General features: G+C 44.4%; 1 protein-coding gene across 1 annotated transcript; it reads left to right on the top strand.

Annotated features, from left to right (window-relative positions):
* The first annotated feature begins 3,702 nt into the window (after positions 1-3,702).
* LOC111535877 (TPT1-like protein) lies at positions 3,703-10,289 on the top strand. Its single transcript, XM_023202113.2, is given in 3 exon segments — positions 3,703-3,770; positions 9,578-9,979; positions 9,982-10,289. Coding segments are annotated over 3 exon segments (522 nt in total). The 5' UTR covers positions 3,703-3,754; the 3' UTR covers positions 10,086-10,289.
* The last annotated feature ends 12,068 nt before the right edge of the window (positions 10,290-22,357 follow it).

Below are 22,357 nucleotides of genomic sequence, written 5' to 3'. Positions count from 1 at the left end.
CACATGAATTTCCCAGGTATTACAATGAACTAATATATGTGCTTTAAGGGAAAGTATTCAAGAGTTCTTTAATTCATTAATCCAAAGACAAATTGGATGTTCAGGTTAGAAACATTAGTTTCCCTCCAAATTCGATATGTGTACCCTACTTAGTACAATGGATGTTTTCCCTAAAAGTTGTGTGAAAAATGAATTTTTTATATATCAAGTATCATTTTTTCATAGGTAAACTTCCTATATAAGGGAACCTTCTGGTGACTTCTTTTTGAAAAACTGAGATTCCTCTTGTCATTTTCCCATAGTGTCTCTACTTTTTTTAGTGCAAACTTTTGTATTTGGTGTTTATTTAAAAGTAGGGTACAACCCAACCAATATTAGCTTTCCCAGAATCTACTTTAGCCTTCCCTTCTTTTTTTTTCTTTTTTTTTGAGATGGAGTCTTGCTCAGTCACCCAGGCTGGAGTGCGGTGGCGCGATCTCGGCTCACTGCAAGCTCCGCCTCCCGGTTTCACGCCATTGTCCTGCCTCAGCCTCCTGAGTAGCTGGGACTGCAGGCGCCCGCCACTACGCCCGGCTAATTTTTTTGTATTTTTAGTAGAGAAGGGGTTTCACCGTCTCGACCTCCTGACCTCGTGATCCGCCCGTCTCCGCCTCCCAAAGTGCTGGGATTACAGGCGTGAGCCACCGTAGCCTTCCCTTCTTAATCTTTATGAGAAATTTTCAGACTATTAAATGCTCATGAGATATTTAGTTGTGTTCTAGAAATTTCACCTGGCTTGATATTCTAGCAATCCCTGGGCTCAAATTCCAGCTCCATCTTATCAAACAATAACAGAATTCCCTAATCAGTACAAAACTCCCCATGCAGTCTCTTTTCCAGAACATTATTTGCCTAATGTTCCTTAGTGTTGCTGTCTCTTTAGTTGGGGCCTCCTTCCTTAGTACATGCATACCTTACTATTCTGTGGAATTGCGAGCTGTGCATCTTTTAGAACCACACTAGTCAAATTGATTGGCATTTCCATTTATTTTCCATTATTCCCTTGTTTCTCCTGGACCTCCTCTGGTTTCTCTTTTCGAGGATGCTCAGAGGCTTCTCACCAGAGATTGGTGAGATTTCCCCCATCATCTAGATAGGAGATTGACAAATTCTGTAAAGGTTAAGACAGTGACTATTTTAGGCTTTGTGGGCTACATGTGTTCTCTGTAGCATGTTCTTCTTTGTTGTTGCTGTTTGTTCATTCGTACATTTTGCAACCTTTGGATAATGTAAACCACTTTTTTTTTTTTTTTTTTTTTTTTGAGATGGAGTCTCGCTCAGCCAGGCTGGAGGGCAGTGGTGCAATCTTGGCTCATTACAACCTCTGCCTCCCGGGTCCAGGTGATTCTCCTGCCTCAGCTTCCTGGGTAGCTGGGACTGGAGGCGTGTGCCACCATGCCCAGCTAATTTTTTTTTTTTTTTTTTTTTTGTATTTTTAGTAGAGACGGAGTTTCACCACGTTGGCCAGGATGTTCTCGATCTCCTAACCTTGTGATCCGCCTGCCTCAGCCTCCCAAAGTGCTGGGATTACAGGCGTGAGCTACCACGCCCTGCCAATGTAAACCTTTCTTAGCTCATGGGCTATGCAAAGCCTTAGACTGACCCCTGATCCAGACTGTCTTCTGGGACAAGCATTTCTGTGAACTGCCCCATGTGATAACTGAGTTGTGCAGTAGCTGATATGGTTTATTGCCTTCCCATCTACTGCATTGTCAGACCAGTCTGACTGCACAGGGGCAGTTGGAGGGGAGCTGCATATGCCAACCATTACTGTTCAATCGAGTGTCCTTTATGAGCTCTCTCTCTCCTCTCTCTCTCTCTCTCTCTCATTACTGACTACCTCAGTGTAGAAACCCTCATTTTTTTCCCCAGACCAATCTTTGTTACCCAATGTGCCTCTGCTTCCCTGGGTTTAGGGTAAACTGGAAGGAGAGAATTTCTGAGTTCTCTTATTTTGTTCCATACTTCTCCCCCAAATATGTGGTTGGGGACCCCCATCCTGGTCCACCCTGTCCTGCCTTATACTAGTATGAGTTTAGGGCTATCGTTGGAAAGTCTGGCAGCCCAGGCCGTAGGATTCCAGTTCAGCCTATGATTTCCTAGGGAAATCACCAGGTTCCAAAGGCTGGTTTTTAAACCTGGAATATCCATGTATCCATTTCCTAATGCAGTTTTGACCTGTTCTGGACAGAGCACTCAGCCCTAGCGAGAAAACCAATGAGGTGCAGAAGATATTCTGTGCCCACAGTTTTTCCCTGCCTTCTGGACCCTTGGCCCCTGGGATGGGCTCCTTCGGATTGCCCATACAACAACACAGCCACGAGACATTCAGCACACCACCTCCTCCTGTGTTTTGAACCTCTAAATGGATTCTGTTCTAAAGCTTCTTCACGTCTTCACGTCTCTCTCCATCCTATTCCCATCTCCACCCCTCATGCTTCTTGGGAGTCTGAAGCTCAGATTCACATTTTCACATTTTCTCATATAAACGTTGTGATTATAGAATGGATGACATGTATGTGTCTGTGTGAGTTTGGTTTCTCAACCTGGACTGTGAGGGCTAATAAATTCACAGATCACACCATACATGTGCACATGCACACACACACACTGTCCAGCACCCTCATCGGTTCTCTGGCTTAGGTCCAGATCTGATGAGACTGGTCAAGAAGGGGATAGTGGGGGCTCCTGAAGCATTTGCCCTTTCTTGCCTCTTGAAACCTTCTTTCCACTGGCAATTCAAAACAGGCCAACATACAGAGGGCTAGCACTCTAATTTGATGTGGACTCAGTCATTCAGACCTAGCTCTCAGGCTGCAGCTTTTCCTAGCGCAGCAAATTGCTTCTTAGAATCTTTAGTTTGATTTCTGTCATTTGAGCCCAGGGATCTACCCACTTACTGAAATCTAAATTTTAAAAAATCAGTGATGCAAATAATTTTCAGGATTTCCCTATTTAAAAGCATCCATGAAACAGTTCCTTTATGCCTTCTGTTTAGGATTTCCAGAATTAGGAAGGGAAACCAGGCTTGTGCCTTGGATCCAAAAGTAGCAAAAATACTACACTTGCCAAAAGCAAACTGAGGAATCAGCATTGGCCAGTCCTAGTATGCAGTCAGGAGGTGGACTTTTGTTAAGTTAGCCCTTACCATTTAATACTTACTGAGTGCCAACAATGCACTTAGAAAAATAAGGGAGATAAGAATTCACAGACCAATACCCTAAACTGGAAGGTACAGATAAGACACATCTCCTAGAGCTGAGAACGTGTCACTAACATTTCAAGAAGCAGCAGAAAGTAGGAGAGATCACGATCCCAGTCTTTTTAGGATTCCAGCACAAAATGGAAGGGAGCCCTCTGTGGGGTGACATTACAAAGGGTTTTTCTTGTCTTTCTCTAAAAAAATAAAAAAATAAAAATAAAGGCATTCCTTACTGGCTTGCTACCAGCAATTGAACTGTATTCTTTATATAGCTAGAGCTGTTTGTGTCTTCTTAAAATAAACTTTTTCTGTTAAAATCATTTTCTGTTTCACCCTCTGGTTTTCATTGTAGCAATGATACCTTTATTCAGACACTCCGCCCAGTTTGTGAGCATGTTTAACCATCCACACGAGTATGGGGCCCACACACATTGGATCTGATGCTCACGAACCTGAGAGCTCAAAACAGCTATGTGGCACAGAATGTCTTGCAGAAACCTGGCCCACTGAGCCATGGGCCTAAAGGCAGGTAACCCATGTTCTGGGACTTCATTTCTGGGATTCGAGTCCAGCTGTTCCTGGAGTCAACAAGGGGGAGTGGGCAGCCATCACCAGGCCCCTGAGGGGAGGAGGTAGCCTTAGCAACTATCCCCAGGGCAAAAACTCCCTCTCTCTTCTCTAGCTCAATAAAGTCACCCAGCAAGGCAGACCAGAGTGAGTCTGGGCTGGGAGCAAAAAATCCCAGACCAAATGTGGTCCAGATCATTTCCATCCCTCAAGAAGGGTATGGTCCCACCATGCAGATGGTGACAGCCATATTTGAGAATCAAATCTCATCAAAAGAAGAAAGGAACTTTGTCATCTATTCCCAACTGTCCCAGGCCTCTAAGGCTGAGGCCCTTGTAGCCAGCATCCCTGTCTCCCCAGGCCCCTGACACCACCGGGCTGCTCTTCCAAAAAATAGACCAGAACTGGAAATAGCCAGAAAACCTACAAGAGAAGGGAGAGGGGCCAGGGCCACCCTCAGACAATAGTGTGTGTTTAAGTTGGAGATAAAGGTCAGAAAAGGAAGCTAGCTCGAGGTGGGCCTCATGGCAAGCAGTCCCTTGGTAGAACCCTGCAGTTCAGGGTCTGGTGTTCACTCCAGCAGGTTCAGAACTCCTTTGTACCTGTCTTAGTTCATTTTCTCTTGCTATAACAGAATACCATAGACTGAGTAATTAATAAAGAAAAGAAATTCACTTATTTCTTACAGTTCTGGAGGCTGAAAAGTCCAAGGACATGTTTCTGGCATCTGGACAGGGCCTTCTTACTGAGTCATAACAGAGTGTGGGACATCACATGGCAAGAGAGCAAGAGCATGCCATCCTAGGTCTCTCTTCCTCCTATAAAGCCACCAGTTCATCATGTCCACCCCCCCCCCCCCCCCCCCCCCCCCCCCCATGACCAACACACAAATTTTGAAGGACACATTCAAACCACAGCAGTACCACACCACCATACGCTGATGAAGCTTTTAAGGGTTTACTCACACTAACCAAACTCACAAGACAGGTCCTGGTATGTTAATTAACAGGAGAGAGAATATACCTCTCAAACAAAGGTCATAAACAGGAGGGCTGCAGGCTGAATTGAATTCACATACATTGTCTAGAGTACACAGTGCAGTGCTGTTTGTCAATTTTTAAAAATTTAGGGGGCCAGGCACGGTGGCTCACGCCTGTAATCCCAGCACTTTGTGAGGCCAAGGCAGTTGGATCACCTGAGGTCAGGAGTTCGAGACCAGCCTGACCAACAAGAGGAAACCCCATCTCTACTAAAAATACAAAAATTAGCCGGGCGTGGTGGCAGGCACCTGTAGTCCCAGCTACTTGGGAGGCTGAGAGAGGAGAATTGCTTGAACCCGGGAGGCAGAGGTTGCAGTGAGCTGAGATCGCACCACAGCACTCCAGCCTGGGCCACAGCACAAGACTCTCTCACAAAAAAAAAAAAAATTTAAATGGAGCACAGTCTCTCCAATTTACCTCCCACCACTCCCTGTTGCGTCAAACCCAACCAGCTTCATTCCCTTATAGTATCTGTCAGGTCCCCGAAGGCATATGAGTTTTTGACCCTTACATTAAGTTGTCATCACAGGTTGAAGTCCCCAGGAAGCACACTCTTAGATGGAGTTTACTGTGTAGGATGTTTACTAGGGAATGCCCTAGGGATCAACACCTGCGGAAGAGAAAGGAAGGAAACAGATTAGACAGGAGGCAGCTGGGCAAGGTGGCTCATGCCTGTAATCCCAGCACTTTGGGAGGCCGAGGCAGGCGGATTACCTGAGGTCAGGAGTTCAAGACCAGCCTGGACAACATGGTGAAACCCCATCTCTACTAAAAATACAAAAATTAGCCAGATGTGGTGGTGTGCACCTGTAGTCCCAGCTACTCGAGAGGCTGAGGTATGAGAACTGAACCCGGGAGGCAGAGGTTGCAGCAAACCAAGATTGTACCACTGTACTCCAGCCTGGGTGACTCAGCAAGACTCCATCTCAAAAAAAAAAAAAAAAAATAGGAGGAGAAAAGAGAAAAGAGCAGCAATGCAGGTGTCGCAAAGCTTCTGCTCACTCAGTGGCTGGCTCTGGCATTCACATGACCTGTCCGTTGTCCTACATTGGGCCAAAGGGCAGGCCTTCATATCCCTTCTTCAATAAGTCATTGGCTCTGGGCCACGCCATGAAGGGCTTGACCTTGGGTGAGATGTCTGTCTCAAGCTGAGGCAATACCTGAAGAAACTGATGGCTGAAGAAGGCTCTTCGCTGACAGCACTTTCAGCAGCTGGCAGTAAATCCTTCCTTGAAGGGGGATCTCGGTGACACAGTTCTGTGTCCATCACAGGTGTCTTTCTCCCATGAATAGTGCAGGCAAAACACTTACAAATCCTTATTCTGATTCCACCCCCACCTTTCTTTTTTTGAGACAGGGTCTTGCTCTGTTACCCAAACTGGAATGTGGTGGCACAATCACGGCTCACTGCAACCTCGAACTTCTGGGCTCAAGCAATCCTCTCTCTTCAGCTTCCTGAATAGCTGGGACCATAGGCATGCACCACTACACCTGGCTAATTTTTAAATTGTTTTGTAGAGACAGTCTCGCTATATTGCACAGGCTGGTCTCAAACTCCTCGGCCCAAGTGATCCTCCTGCCTCAGCCTCCCAACGTGCTAAGATGACAGGCGTAAGCCACCACGCCCATCCCGATTCCCTCACTCACTCCTTACTTAAGACCAATTACACTTCATTTTATTAGGTTTATAACTTTCTTCAATGTCACCATCTTAGGACACGTGCTAGTAGACTTTAAATAGACTTCAGTGTTTCATAAGCCTCATTAGTGCCCATTAATAAACTCTCTCCAAGGACATGTCGTGTCACATATGCAAATGGCTAAATCAATCCATCATAAAATACCATGAATAAAATGTTGCTACCATCTATCAGGCACCTACAATGGGCCAGGCATTGTGTGCTCCTCCATCCGTTTGTTTTATGCTTCCATTCAACAAATGTCTAATGAGCTCCTACAACATGCTGGGTGGCGCATTAGGATCTGAGGGTAGAATAGTGACTGAGAGAGACACAATGCCTGCCCTTATGGAGTTTACCATCCAGTGGAGCCTCTGCTGAGACCAATTCATACAGCATCCCTGGGAACCAGGACCAATGGACCTCATGTTCCTGTTATCTAAGGGTCACTACCCTGGCTATGAACTCCTCTGGTCAGCACTTATTTCATACTCGGCTCTGCTACCTAATCTTCCCTGCTCCTCTTCCTCCCACAGTTTTCAACTGTGCTTTCCTGGAACCCCAATTCCAGGGTGTCTTAGTCCATTTTGTGTTGATAGAATATATGAGACTGGGTAATTTATAAAGAAAGGAGGTTTCTTTAGCTCACGGTTCTGCAGGCTGAGAAATTCAAGGAAATGGCCTTGGCTTCTAGCAAGGGCTTTTGTGCTGTGTCACAACATGGTGAAGAAGGTCCAAGGGGAAGCGGATATGTGCAAAGAAGAGAAAACCTGAGGGGCATCCCGGCTTTATAACAACACACTGTCACAAGAACAGATTCATTCCTGAGAGAACTCATCCAGTCTCACCAGAGTGAGAACTTACTACCACCAGATCAGCACCAAGCCATTCATGATGGAGCTGCTCCCATGACTCCAAACACCTCCCACTAGCCCCACCTCCCAACATTTGGGGATCAAATTTCAACATGAGTTTTGGTGCAGACAAACAAACTACATCTAAATCATAATATTTCAACCCTGGGCTCCCCAAAACTAGTGTCCTTCTCACCTACAACCTACAATCATTCTATCCCAATAGCCCCAAAAGTCTTAACTTGTTCCAGCACCAACATAAAAGTCCAGTCTCATCTGAGACTCAAGGCAAGTTCCTAACAGCTATAAGTCTGTAAAATAAAAAATCAAGTTATTGGCCAGGCATGGTGGCTCACGCCTGTAATCCCAGCATTTTGGGAGGCCGAGGCGGACAGATCACGAGGCCAGGAGATCGAGACCATCCTGGCTAACATGGTGAAACCCCGTCTCTACTAAAAATACAAAACAAAATTAGCCTGGCATGGTGGTGGGTGCTTGTAGTCCCAGCTACTCAGGAGGCTGAGGCAGCAGAATGGCGTGAACCCAGGAGGCGGAGCTTGCAGTGAGCTGAGATTGCACCACTGCACTCCAGCCTGGGCAACAGAGCAAGACTCCATCTCAACAACAACAAAAAAATCAAGTTATTTACCTCCAAGATACAATGGTTGTACAAGCATTGGGCAAACACACCCATTCCAAAAGAGAGAAATCGGACCCAAAAAGGGGAGTAACAGGCCCATACAAGTTCAAAATCCAGCAGGGCAGATATTAAATCTTAAAGCTCCAAACTAATCTTTTACTCCATGTACCACTTCCGATGTACACTGGTGCAAGGAGTGGGCTCCCAAGGCCTCAAGCAGCCCTGCCCCATGGCTTTGCTGAATACTACCCATGTGGCTGCTCTCACAGATTGGAGTTGAATGCCTGTGGCTTTTCCAGGCTGAGGTTGCACACTGCCAGTGGGTCTATAATTCTGGGGTCCCCATGGCAGCCCTACTCCCATAGTCCACTAGGCATTGCCTCATGAGCACTTTCTGTGGAGGTTCTGCCCCTGCAGCAGGCTTTTGCTTGGGCACCCAGGCTTTCCAATACATCCTCTGAAATCTAGGTGGAAGCTGCCAAGTCTCCATGGCTCTTGCATTCTGGGCTCTCACAGACTTAACACCACATGGAAGCCACTAAGGCTTATGGGTTGTACTCTCCGAAGTGATGGCCCAAGCAGTACCTGGGGCCACTGAGCTTCAGCCAGACTCAGAAACAATGTAGCAGGGATCTGAGGAGCAGTGTCCTGAGGTGGAGCAGGGGCAGCAGTGCTCAGGCCTTACCCCAGAAACCATTCTGTCCTCCTAGGCCTCCAGGCATATGATGCGAAAAGCAGCCTTGAAGATTTCTGAAATGGCTTCAGGGTCTTTTTCCCCATTGTCTTGATTTTAGCACCTGGCTCCTTTTGGTTTCCTCTCCTGAAAATGCTCTTTTCTTCTATGCCATTTGGCCAGGCTATGCATTTTCCAAATTTTTCTGCTGTGTTTCCCTTTTCTCCAGAAATTCACCATAAGCAGTTAGAAGTAACCATGCATCAGCCTGAACATTTTGCTGCTTAGAAATTTCTTCCAGCAGGTATTCTATTAAATTCCATCTTAGATGGAGCAGGGATCTCCTGCCCCTGCCAGTTCAATTCTGTAGTAAGCCTTCCACAGAGCCTTTGGGCATAGATGTAGTTCATCCAAGTTCTTTGTCAATTTAAGACAAGGATGGCCTTTACTCCAGTTTCCAATATGTTGTTCCTCATTTCCATCTGGAACCTCACCAGAATGGCCTTTACTGTCCATATTTCCATCAGCATTCTGGTTGGGACCATTTAACCAATCTCTAAAGGGTTCCAGACCTTCCATAGTGGTCTTGTCTAATAAGCCCTCACCAGAATGTTGTTTTTTTCTAGCCTGCTCTTCCAAATTCTTCCAACCTCTGCCCATTACCCATTTCCAAAGCTGCTTCCACATTTTCAGGCATTTCTTATCACTAACACTTTACTTCTCAGTATCAATTTTCTGTCTTAGTCTGTTTTGTGTTGCTATAAAAGAATACTTGAGTTTTTCCGTCCACTCCCCCTCTCCCACCAGCACCACTTCTGCTGCACTGAGCTCGCTCCGAGCTCTGGGCTCCTGCTAACCTAGCGTTGCCATTGTCTCCCTTCAGCCGCCATCATGATTATCTACTGGGATCTCATCAACCACGATGAGATGTTCTCCAACAGCTACAAGATCCGGGAGATCACAGACGGGCTGTGCCTGGAGGTGGAGGGGAAGATAGTCAGTAGGACAGAAGGTTACATTTTTGACTTGCTCATTGGTGGAAATGCCTCCACTGAAGGCCCTGGGGGCAAAGGTACCGAAAGCACAGTAATCACTGGTGTTGATATTGTCATGAATCATCACCTGCAAGAAACAAGCTTCACAAAAGAAGCCTACAATAAGTGCATCAAAGATTACATGAAATCAATCAAAGGCAAACTGGAAGAACAAAGACCAAAAAGAGTAAAACCTTTTATGACAGGGGCTGCAGAACAAATCAAGCACATCCTTGCTAATTTCAAAAACTACGAGAAAACATGAATCCAGATGGTTGCTTTGCGGACTACCATGAGGATGGTGTGACCCAATATATGATTTTCTTTAAGGATGGCTTAGAAATGGAAAAATGTTAACAAATTTGGCAATTACTTTGGATCTATCACCTGTCATCATAACTGGCTTCTGTTTGTCATCCACACAACACCAGGACTTAAGACAAATGGGACTGATGTCATCTTGAGCTCTTCATTATTTTGACTGATTTATTTGGAGTGGAGGCATTGTTTTTAAGAAAAACATGTCATGTAGGTTGTCTAAAAATAAAATGCATTTAAACTAAAACAAAACAAAACAAAACAAAACAAAAACCTGAGACTGGGTAATTTAGAAAGACAATAGATTTCTTTATCTTGTGGTTCTGTAGGCTGAGAAGTTCAAGGGCATGGCCCTGATTTCTGGCAAGGGCTTTTGTGCTGTGTCACAACATAGTGGAAAAGGTCAAAGAGAAAGTGGACACGTGCGAAGAGGGGAAAACCTGAGTGGCATCCCGGCTTTATAACAACCCACTGTCGCAGGAACTGATCCATTCCTGAGAGAACTAATCCAGTCTTGTGAGATGGAGAATTCACTCACTCCTGCAAGACTGGCACCAAGCCTTTCATGAAGGATCCACCCCCATGACCCAGACACCTCCTACTAGGACCCACCTTCCAACATTTGGAGATCAAATTTCAACATGAGTTTTGATGGAGACAAATAAACCACATCCAAACCATAGCACAGGGATTGCTAAATACCCCAACAACAGAAATAGAAAGCTCCCCTAAACACCTTCCTTAACTGAGACCTAGCTGTCTCCGGAGGACCCCACTTCTCCTGTAGGCCTTTCCTCAGAGATTCTTTCCCTCCTCCAAATACTTCTGCATCTGGAGGTGGAGCGGGCCCCTTCTTTGCTCCCCACTGCACCTTCCAGACCATGACCGCTGTACCTCTCAGGCACTTCCCTTCATTCTATCCTTTTGCCCACCCCCTAGTCTTGCCCAAATCCAAATCACTTCAACATTCATGTGGAAGATCTATCCCACATCCCATGCTTCTTGTTTCTTCGGCCTACTCACCTCTGTTGGCCTCCCTTTCTGCTCCAGTCACCCACTCTCAGGGCCTCGAGTGGATCTTGCAATGGCCCAGAACTGCCGTACCACTGAAATCTTAACTTCAATCCCCACAACCTCACATCTTTCTAACTTTCCCATCTGATTACTTCATTACACTGTTCAACTTTGTTGAGACTTACATGACCTCATCACAAAAGAAGAAATCCCAACATCCAATAAACATGAAAAGGTGCTTAACCTCATCTACCATCAGGGAAATGAGGAATGAGGGAGAATGGGGCATGAGGAAGGAGCATGAGAAAACTTTTTGAGGTAATAGATATGTGCATTATCTTGATTGTGGCTCTGGTTTCAAGGATGTTTACTAATCAAATCATCACTTAAAACATATGCAGTTTGTTGCACATCAATTATATATCAATAAAGTTGTAAAATATACACATACATATGGCCCGGTGCAGTGGCTCACACCTGTAATCCCAGAACTTTGGGAGACCAAGGTGGGTGGATCACCTGAGGTCAGGAGTTCGAGACCAGCCTGACCATGGAGACACCCTGTCTCTACTAAAAATACAAAATTAGCCGGGCATGGTGGCGCATGCCTGTAATCCCAGCTACCTGGGAGGCTGAGACAGGAGATTTGCTTGAACCCAGGAGGCGGAGGTTGCAGGGAGCCGAGATCGCACCATTGCACTCCAGCCTGGGAAACAAGAGTGAAATTCTGTCTCAAAAAAAAAAAGTTATATACACAGACACACACCAACAACATACCATTTCACATATGCCAGACTGGCAAATTTTTAAAAGTCTGATGATAATTAGTGTTGAGGAAGATGTAGAAGAGTAGAGATCCTCATACACTGCTGATGGGGCTATTGATTGGTTCAACAACTTGGGAAAACAATTTGTCATTATCTATTAAAGTTAAAGATACACATCTCCAAGAACCCAGCAATTCCATTCCTAGGTATATATCCTAGAGAAAAGTGTACATAGCTTTACTGAAAGATATATAGGCCAGGTGCGGTGACTCACACCTATAATCACACCACTTTGGGAGGCTGAGGTGGGTGGATCACCTGAGGTCATGAGTTTGAGACCAGCCTGGCCAACATGGTGAAACCCCATCTCTACTAAAAATACAAAAAAAAAAGGCTGGGATTACCGGCGTGGTGGCACGTGCCTGTACCCAGCATTCAGGAGGCTGAGGCAGGAGAATCGCTTGAACCCAGGAGGCAGAGGTTGCAGTGAGCCGATATTGCACCACTGCACTCCAGTCTGGGCAACAGAACGAGACTCCATCACCAAAAAAAAAAAGAAACAAAGAAAGATATATAAAGGTTCAAAGCATCATTGTACATAACAGCCCTAATTGGAAACAACCCAAAAGTCCATCAAGAGCAGAATGAATAAATTGTGGAATGCTATACAGAAATGACAATTAAACTACAGCCATGGCCAGGCTCCAGGCTCCGTGGCTCATGCCTGTAATCCCAGCACTTTGGGAGGCCGAGGCAGGCGGATCACGAGGTCAGGAGTTCAAGACCAGCCTGGCCAACAGGGTGAAATGCCGTCTGTACTAAAAATACAAAAATTAGCCAGGCATGGTGGCGGGCACCTGTAGTCCCAGCTACTCAGGAGGCTGAGGCAGGAGAATCTCTTGAACCCGGGAGGCAGAGGTTGCAGTGAGCTGACTACCGCACTCCAACCTAGGTGACAGAGTGAAACTCCATCTCAAAAAAAAAAAAAAAAAGCCTACAGCACACACAGCATGTATAAATCATGCAAATATGAAGTTGAGTGAAAGAAGACACAAAGGAATACATACAGTGTGATTCCATTTACATAAAGTTCAAAAACAAGCACAACTAAATTATTGTTTAGGAATGCACATATAGCTGGGTGCAGTGGCTCTGCCAGTAATCCCAGCACTTTGGGAGGCCAAGGCAGGTGGATCACTTGAGCCCAGGAGTTCAAGACCAACCCGGGAAATGTGGCAAGACCTCCATCTCTACCAAAAAAAATACATTATTTAATACATTTTAAAAAGTGAATGCACATGTAGATGATAAAACTAAAGAAAAGCAAGGCTGGGCACTGTGGCTCACACCCGTAATCCCAGCACTTTGGGAGGCCAAAGCAGGAGGATCACTTTGAGGCAGAATAGGGTCTGGAGGCAGGGAACCTAAGGCTGTTTCACGCTAACTTCCTAGAACTAAATTGAAAGGAAAACCCTAACTTTCCACGCCTGGCTACACCCTTTGCAAACCTCCACCTTTTCTGCAGATGGAAAATTGAAAGTACCTCTGATTAGTTGCTTTTTGCAACCAATCAGACGTTTGCATAGCAGTAAGACTTTGTAACTTTACTTCAGCCTCTGATTGGTTGCCGTCCACAGCCAATCAGACTGATTGTGGGCCATCTTCATTTGCATAGACGTTCAACTTTGTAACTTCACATCAGTCTCTGATTGCAGGCCACCACTTCATTTACATGGGGTGAACAACAAGTGGCCAATGGGAAACCTCTAGGGGGTATTTGGACTCCAGAAGATTCTGTATCCAGGGCCCTTGAGCGGTTGCTCAGGCCCACTGCCACCCTGTGGAGTGTACTTTTGTTTCCAATAAATCTGTTTTTGTTGCTTCGTTCTTTCCTTGCTTTGTTTGTGTTTTGTCCAATTCTTTGTTCAAAATGCTAAGAACCTGGACACCCTCCACAGGTAACAACTTGAGCCCAAGAGTTTGAGACCAGCCTGGGCAACATGTTGAGACCCCGTTTCTACGAAAAGTTAAAAAAAAAAAAAAAAAAGGCCAGGTACGGTGGCTCACGCCTGTAATCCCAACTCTTTGGGAGGCCAAGGTGGGTGGATCACGAGGTCAGGAGTTGGAGAACAGCCTGGCCAACATGGTGAAACCCCGCCCCTACTAAAAATATTTTTAAAATTAGCTGGGTATGGTGGCACATGCCTGTACCCCCAGCTACTCAGGACGCTGAGGCAGGAGAATTGCTTGAACCTGGGAGGTGGGAGTTGCAGTAAGCCAAGATGGCACCACTGCACTCCAGCCTGGGTGACAGAGCAAGACTCTGTCTCAATTAAAAAAAAATTATCTGTGCATGGTGGCATGTGTCTGTTGTCCCAGCTACTGGGGAGGCTGAAGCCGGAGGATTGCTTAAGCCCAGGAGGTAGAGGCTGCAGTGAGCCTTGATCACACCACTGCACTCCACCCTGGGTGACAGAGTGAGGTCCCGACTCGGAGAAAAAAAAAGAGAGAGACAGAGACAGAGACAGAGGGAGAGAAAAGAAAAGCAAGCAAGATATTATCATAAAAGTTAAGAGATTGGCTACTTCTAAGGATAAATTGTAATTGATAAGGACACATGGAAGATTTCAGGGTGCTGGCAAAGTTCTACTTTCTGACCTTCATGGTAGTCACACTGGTGTTCACTTGTAACTAATTTTGCAAGTGTACAAACTATACATTTGTTTTAAGCACTTTTCTGTGTGTATATATATATATATATGTATGTATGTATGCATGTTATATTTTACAATGAGAAATATTCTTTTTTTTTTTTTTTTTGAGATGGAGTTTTGCTCTTGTTGCCCAGGCTGGAGTGCAATGGCACAATCTCAGCTCACCACAACCTCTGCCTCCTGGGTTCAAGCGATTCACCTGCCTCAACCTCCCAAGTAGCTGGGATTACAGGCATGCACCACCACACCCGCTAATTTTTGTATTTTTAGTAGAGACGGGGTTTCTCCATGTTTGTCAGGCTGGTCTCAAACTCCTAACTTCAGGTGATCTGGCCACCTCGGCCTCCCAAAGTGCTGGGATTACAGGCGTGAGCCACTGCACCCGGCCTACAATGAGAAATATTCTTAAGGACCCAGGATACAATTCTGAGTAACATCACATTTCAGAGAAGGCTGCAGGAGAAGACGTCTCCTTAGGAAACAGACAGGGAAGGGGCAGCTAGAGGCGGATGGCAAACCAGTAGAGCAGGATGTTAAGGAAGCTCAAAACAGAAGCTTCCAAATTTTCAAAAAGAGAGTGGACAACCGTGTCAACCCTTATGCAGGACACATCAGAGCACATCAGAGCACAGCCAACAGTCACCAGCCTGTGTCCTTGCAGCTATGATAAGAACACTCTTGCACCATAGAAAAATGAGCAAAGGTACAAACAGATAAGAAGAAATACTATTAAAAGGCAAACATATGGGAAAATGTCTACACTTTCTAATGAGCAAAGACACACTAAATTGTGAAAACTGATTGGCCAATTATAGTAGCAAAAATTAAGGGGAGGCAGAAGAAATTACAGTATGTCAGGCTGGAAAGAATACCAAATTAATGCATGGTTACTGGCTGCTAACACTGTGAATAAATACCACCCCTTTAAAATAAAATCTGGCAATATGCAATAGGAAATTTTAAATGCTCATACCATTTTACTCAGTAATCCTACTTCTGGGCCTCTATGCTAGGAAAATTATGCAAAGGAAAGAAAAAGGCTGTGTGAATGAGTTTAGAAGTGACTCCCGGCCGGGCGCGGTGGCTCAAGCCTGTAATCCCAGCACTTTGGGAGGCCGAGACGGGTGGATCACGAGGTCAGGAGATCGAGACCATCCTGGCTAACATGGTGAAACCCCGTCTCTACTAAAAAATACTAAAAAACTAGCCGGGCAAGGTGGCGGGCGCCTGTAGTCCCAGCTACTAGGGAGAATGGCATAAACCCGGGAGGCGGAGCTTGCAGTGAGCTGAGATCCGGCCACTGCACTCCAGCCCAGGCGACAGAGCGAGACTCTGTCTCAAAAAAAAAAAAAAGGAGTGACTCCCAAATCTCTTTCTCCAGCCCCAACCACTGCCCTGAGCCCAATCTGTGTATCCAGTGGTTCAACTGGCATTGCCACTCACGTGGCTAGTCTGCAACTCAGAGTAAATAAAGTGTAACATGAACTCCTTTGTTCCTCTCAAACCTGCTCTTTCTCAAATTTTCACCACCCTAATAAATGGCACCACCATCCATGCAACTGCTGAAGCCCAAAACCTAAGAGTCATTCTTGATTCTTCCTTTTGCTCACCACCCACTTCCAATTTGCCACCAATCTTGTTGGTTCAATATTCAAAATATAACCAAAAGCATTCCACTTCTCCCCATCTTCATGGTTGCCACTAGTGATGGTTAATTTTAGGTGTCAACTTTACTGGACTAAAGAATACCTAGAGAACTGGTAATGCATTACTTCTGGGTGTGTCTATGAGGGTGTTTCCAGAGGAGATTGGTATATAAATCGGTGGACTGAGTGGGGACGATCTGCCCTCAATGTGGGCGGACACCACTGGTCCCAGATAGGACAAAAAAAAAAAAAAAAAACAGAGAAAAGGTGATTCTCCTTCTCTCTCCTGGAGCTGGAACACTCTTCTCCTACCCTTGGACATCAGAACTCCAGGCTCTCAGGTTTTTGGACTCCAGAACTTGGTTCTCCAGTCTTTGGCCTCGGACTGAGAGTTACAACTTTGGCTTCCCTGGTTCCGAGGCCTTCAGACTTGATATGAGCCATGCATGCTACCAGCATTCCAGGGGTTCCAACTTGCAGATGGCCTGTCATGGGACCTCTTAGCCTCCATAATCACATGAACCAATTCTCCTAATAAAGCCCCTTCCATCTATCTATCTATCTATCTATCTATCTATCTATCTATCTATCCATCCATCCATTCATCTATCTATCAATATCCTATTGGTCCGTCTCTCTGGAGAACATTAATACCTAGCCCAAGCCACTACCCTAGCCCAAGTCACTGTTCTCTCACTGTTCTCTCTGCCTGGGATTGGTACAGTAATCTCCTCACTGGTCTCCTGCCTTTGTTCTTGCTTCACTCCAATCTGTTCTCCACACGGCATCCAGAATAGTTTTTAAAAAAATCAAATCAAGACGGGCATGGTGGTTCATGCCTGTAATTCCAGCATTTTGAGAGGCCAAGGAAGGAGGATTGTTTGAGCCCAGGAGTTCAAGACCAGCCTGGGAAACAAAGTGAGACCTCCCCCGATCTCTACAAAAGTAAGACAAACAAACAAACAAACAAACAAACAAACAAAACAAAAAACAAAAAAACTAGCCAAGCATGGTGGCAAACGCCTGTAGTCCCAGCTACTTGGGAGGCTGAGGTGGGAGGATCACTTGAGCCCAAGAGGTCGAGGCTGAAGTGAACTGTGTTCATGCCACCGTATTCCAGCCTGGATGACCCAGCAAGACCCTAAATAAATAAATAAGTAAATAGAAATCAGATCATGTCAGTATAGCCCTCCCATGGCTTTCCTTTCCTCATTGAGTAGAATCCAAGCTCCTTACCACGGTAACTCTGCTTCACTCCATTCTGGGCTTCTTCCTATTCTTTGAAAACAACAAATTCTCTCCCTCATCAGGGTCTTTGCACTTTCTGTCTCCCTGCCCGGAACATTCTCCTTCCAGGCTCCCTTAGGTTTCCACTCAAATGTCACCCCAGAAGAAGTTTCTATGATCAACCTATCTAAAGTAGCCTCTCTCTCCAAGTTCCTATCCCTCATATCACCCTGTTAACTCCCTGCACAGCACTCACTACAATCTGAAGTAAATTGAGGTGTTTATTTGCATAGTGCCTTGTTTTCTGTCTCTCCTAACTGGAATATAAACTTCATGTGGGCAGGAATCTGTGTCTCTGCTTCACTGCTGTATCCCCAACACCCAAGTATCTGATGTACCTAATAAATACTTATGGAATTAATGAATTTACAATAAAAACTCTGAGAAGATTAGCAGAAAAGAACCCCTTTTAATCTGGTATTTTTGAAACCTCTTAATAATGACCTAGATTTTCGGGGAAAGTACTTTTGGAATGCTTACTGAAGTATTTTCTGTGTGTGTGTTGCAGTACAATGGAGTAAAGATAACAGAGGTTTCATATTCAGACAGATAGATAGTACTCAGATCTTGGTTCTGCCCCTCACTAGCTGTGTGATCTTTGGTAAGTTAATCTGCTTCTCTGAGCTTCAGTTTTTTCATATTTAAATTGAAGTAGCAATGAAAGAGTTTCAAGGTGGTTTCACTGAAGTAGATAATTAATATACTTGGTATATTACATGTCACAAAATATTATTTAATAGCCATTGATAGTCTAAAGCCCTGAGGCTAGATGAGTTCACCTGGGGAGTGAGTATAAATAGAGAAGAGAGCCCAGGATGGGCCCTGGGACTGTCCAATGTTTAGACATCATGTAGAGAAAGACCAATCAAGAAAGGATACGGGGTCGGGTATAGTGGCTCATGCCTGTAATATCAGTACTTTGGGAGGTCAAGGTGGATGGATCATCTGAGGTCAGGAGTTCGAGACCAACCTAAACAACGTAGTGAAACCCCATCTCTACTAAATATACAAAATTATCCAAGCGTGGTGGCACAGGCCTGTAATCCCAGCTACTTGGGAGGCTGAGGCAGGAGAATCTCTTGAACCTGAGAGGCGGAGGTTGCAGTGAGCTGAGATCGCACCATTGCACTTCAGCCTGGGCAACAAGAGCAAAACTCTGTCTCAAAAAAAAAGAAAGGAAACAGGCCCAGTGCAGTGGCTCACCCCTGTAGCACTAGTGCTTTGGGAGGCTGAAGCAAGAGGGTCCTTGAGGCCAGGAGTTAGAGACCAGCCTTGGCATCATAGCAAGACCCTGTCTCTACAAAAAAGTGGCACCCACCTGTAGTCCCAGCTACTCAGGAGGCTGAAGTGGGAGGATCGCTTGAGCCCAGGAGCTGGAGGCTGCAGTGGGCTATGATGGTGTCACTGCACTCCAGCCTGGGCAGCAGAGCAAGAACCTGTCCATAAAATAAAAAAGAAAGAAAGGAAACAGAGTTGTGAACTGCCACAGGAAAGGCTCTAGACTGCAGTGTTCCCAAACCTTCCTAATCATGGAAACTTTTTGTCATGGGGCAGCTTGTGCTCAGCAAAACACACAGTAAGTGGAAAAGCAGGCTGCAAAATGGTATGCAAATTATTATTGCAACCATGTACAACTGTGTGCAGAACATGCGTGGAACACATGCTCAGTAAACATTTGTTGAATGGATTAATGAATGAAAAGTAATATACATATGGACAACCACCACAAAGGAATAAACAATAATAACAGTAATTTTTAGTAGTGAGATATGATTAGAGATTGCTTTTCCAAATTTTGTGTAATATTTTGTTGTCTATCTTTTTCTGATGGAGATTTGCCAATCTTGTGCATCCATCTGTCTGAGCTGCATTCAGGGATATTGTTCCCAGACTTCCTGTAGGAATTCTCTCTGTTTGTTCTCTCCTGCTCTTTTTGGAATCCTCAACACCATTTCTGACCTATTTGATTTTAATTCCAGCTTGGTGCAGTGGCTCACACCTGTAATCCCAACACTTCGGGGGGCCAAGGCAGAAGGGTCACTTGAGCTCAGGAGCTTGAGACCAGCCTGAGCAACATGGTGACACCCCGTTTCTACAAAAAATACAAAAATTTGCTGGTTGTGGTGGCATGTGCCTGTAGTCCCAGCTATTTGGGATGTTGAGGTGGGAGGATCACTTGAGCCCAGGAGTTTGAGTCTAGCCTGGGTAACACAGTGAGACTCTATCCCTAAAAAAGAAAAAAAGAAAGATGTTCTTAGCAAGAAATTAGAAATAATTTATTTGCAGGTGATCTGTCCCTTCTCTCCAGCTGTCTTTAACTTTTTTTTTTTCATTTTGACCTTGGAGAATCTGATGATTATGTGTCTTGGGGATGGTCTTCTTGTGTAGCATCTCATAGGGGTTCTCTGTATTTCCTGAATTTGAATGTTGGCCTCTCTAGTGAGGTTGGGAGATTTTTTATGGATGATATCCTGAAATATGTTTTCGAAGTTGCTTGCTTTCTCTCCATCTCTTTCAGGGACACCAATGAGTCACAGATTTAGCCTCTTTACAAAGTCCCATATTGCTCAGAGGGTTTGTTCGTTCTTTTTTATTCTTTTTTCTTTATTTTTGTCTGACTGCATTAGTTTGGAAAGCCAGTCTTCAAGCTCCAAGATTCTTTCCTCAGCTTGGTCTATTCTGCTGTTAATATTTACAATTGCATCATAACATTCTTGTAGTGTGTTTTTCAGTTTAAAGACTTAAATGTAAAACCTAAAACTATAAAAATCCTGGAAGATAACTAGGAAATACCATTCTGGACATAGGACCTGGCAAAGATTTCATGACAAAGACACCAAAAGCAATTGCAACAAAACCAAAAATTGACAAATGGGAACTAAGTAAACTAAATAGCTTCTGCACAACAAAAGAGGCTATCAACAGAGTAAAAAGACAACCTACAGAACAGGAGAAAATATTTGCAAACTATGCACCTGACAAAGGTCTAACATCCATAATCAAAATTATAAGCAGCCGGTCGCAGTGGCTCACGCCTGCAATCCCAGCACTTCAGGAGGCTGAGGGGGTGCAGATCACAATGTCTAGAGATGAAGACCATCCTGGCCAACATGGTGAAATCCCATCTCTATTAAAAATACAAAAATTAGTTGGGCGTTGTGGTGCATGCCTGTAGTCCCAGCTACTTGGGAGGCTGAGGCAGAAGAATCACTTGAACCTGGGAGGTGGAGGTTGCAGTGAGCCGAGATCGCGCCACTGCACTCTAGCCTGGGCGATGGAGTGAGACTCCATCTCAAAAAAAAAAAAAAAAAAAATTACAAGCAGAAAACAAACAACCCCATTAAAAAGTGGGCAAAGGATATGGACACTTTTTAAAAGAAGACATACACACGGCCAAAAAGCATATGAAAAATGCTCCACATCACTAATCATTAGAGAAATGCAAATCTAAACCACAATGAGATACCATCTCACACCAGTCAGAATGGCTATAATTAAAAAATAACAGATGCTAGCCAGGTTGCAGAGAAACGGGAACACTTATACACTACTGGTGGGAATGTAAATTAATTCAGCCACTGTGGAAAGCAGTGTGGCAATTCCCCAAATAACTTAAAACAGAATTACCGTTTGACCCAGCAATCCCATTATTGGGTATATACCCAAAGGAATATAAATTATTCTACTATAAAGACACAAGCATACATGTATGTTTATTGCAGTACTATTCACAATGGCAAAGACATGGAATCAATCTAAATGCCCATCAACAGTAGACTGTATAAAGAAAATGTGGTACATGTAAAGTATACTTTATGCATATGAAGTACAAAACAGTACACTGTATAAAGAAAATGTGGTACTGTATAAAGAAAATGTGGTACATATACACATACAGACATGGAATCAATCTAAATGCCCAATATACAGTAGACTGTATAAAGAAAATGTGGTACATATACACCATGGAGTACTACACAGCCATGAAAAAAAAAGAATGAGATCATGTCCTTTGCAGCAACATGGATAGAGCTGGAGGCCATTATCCTAAGCAAACTAACGCAGGAACAGAAAACCAAATACCACATGTTCTCACTTACAAGTGGGAGCTAAACAAGAACACATGGACACTATGGACACAAAGAGGGAAACAACAGACTTTGGGGCCTACTTGAGGGTGGAGGATGGGAGGAGGGAGAGGATCAAAAGACTACCTATCAGGCACTATGCTCATTATCCAAGTAACGAAATAATCTATACATCAAACCCCCATGACACACAATTTACCTAATAACCTGCACATGTACCCCTGAACCTAAAAGCAAAGTTAAAAGAGAAATAATCTCTACATGTAAATCAATAGGAAACCAGTTAGATAAGTTGTGATATATCCATACAATGAAATTTTATGCAGCCATTTAAAAAATGAGAAAATATTTATGCAGTGGAATACTATTAGCAACTTTAAAGAGAACAAATTGCTATGTCTTAGTGTGTTTTAACAGACTGCTATAACAAAATACCTGGGACTGGGTAATTTATAAAGAATAGAAATTTATTTTCTCATAGTTCTGGAGCTGGGAAGGCCAAGATCAAGGCTCTGGTATCTAGTGAAGGCCTTCTTGCTGTGTCATCAAATGGAGGAAGGGCAAGGAGAAGGGAAGACGGAGAGAGAAAGTTGGGGGGTAGAGAAAGAGAGAGAGAGAGAGACCAAAATTGCTTTTTTATAAGGAACCCACTCTGAAAATAAGATATCCACTCCCATGATAAAGATATTAATCCATTCATGAGGGCAGAGCACTCCTGGTTTAATCACCTCTTAAAGGTCTTACCACTTAAATACTTTACAATGGCAATTAAATTTCAACAAGGGTTTCGGAGGG

This window comes from Piliocolobus tephrosceles, chromosome 12 (genome assembly GCF_002776525.5).
Source record: "Piliocolobus tephrosceles isolate RC106 chromosome 12, ASM277652v3, whole genome shotgun sequence".
Taxonomy (NCBI): Eukaryota; Metazoa; Chordata; class Mammalia; order Primates; family Cercopithecidae; genus Piliocolobus; species Piliocolobus tephrosceles.
The sequence above is the reverse complement of the archived record's forward strand: the minus strand, read 5'-3'. Positions and strand labels throughout refer to the sequence as shown.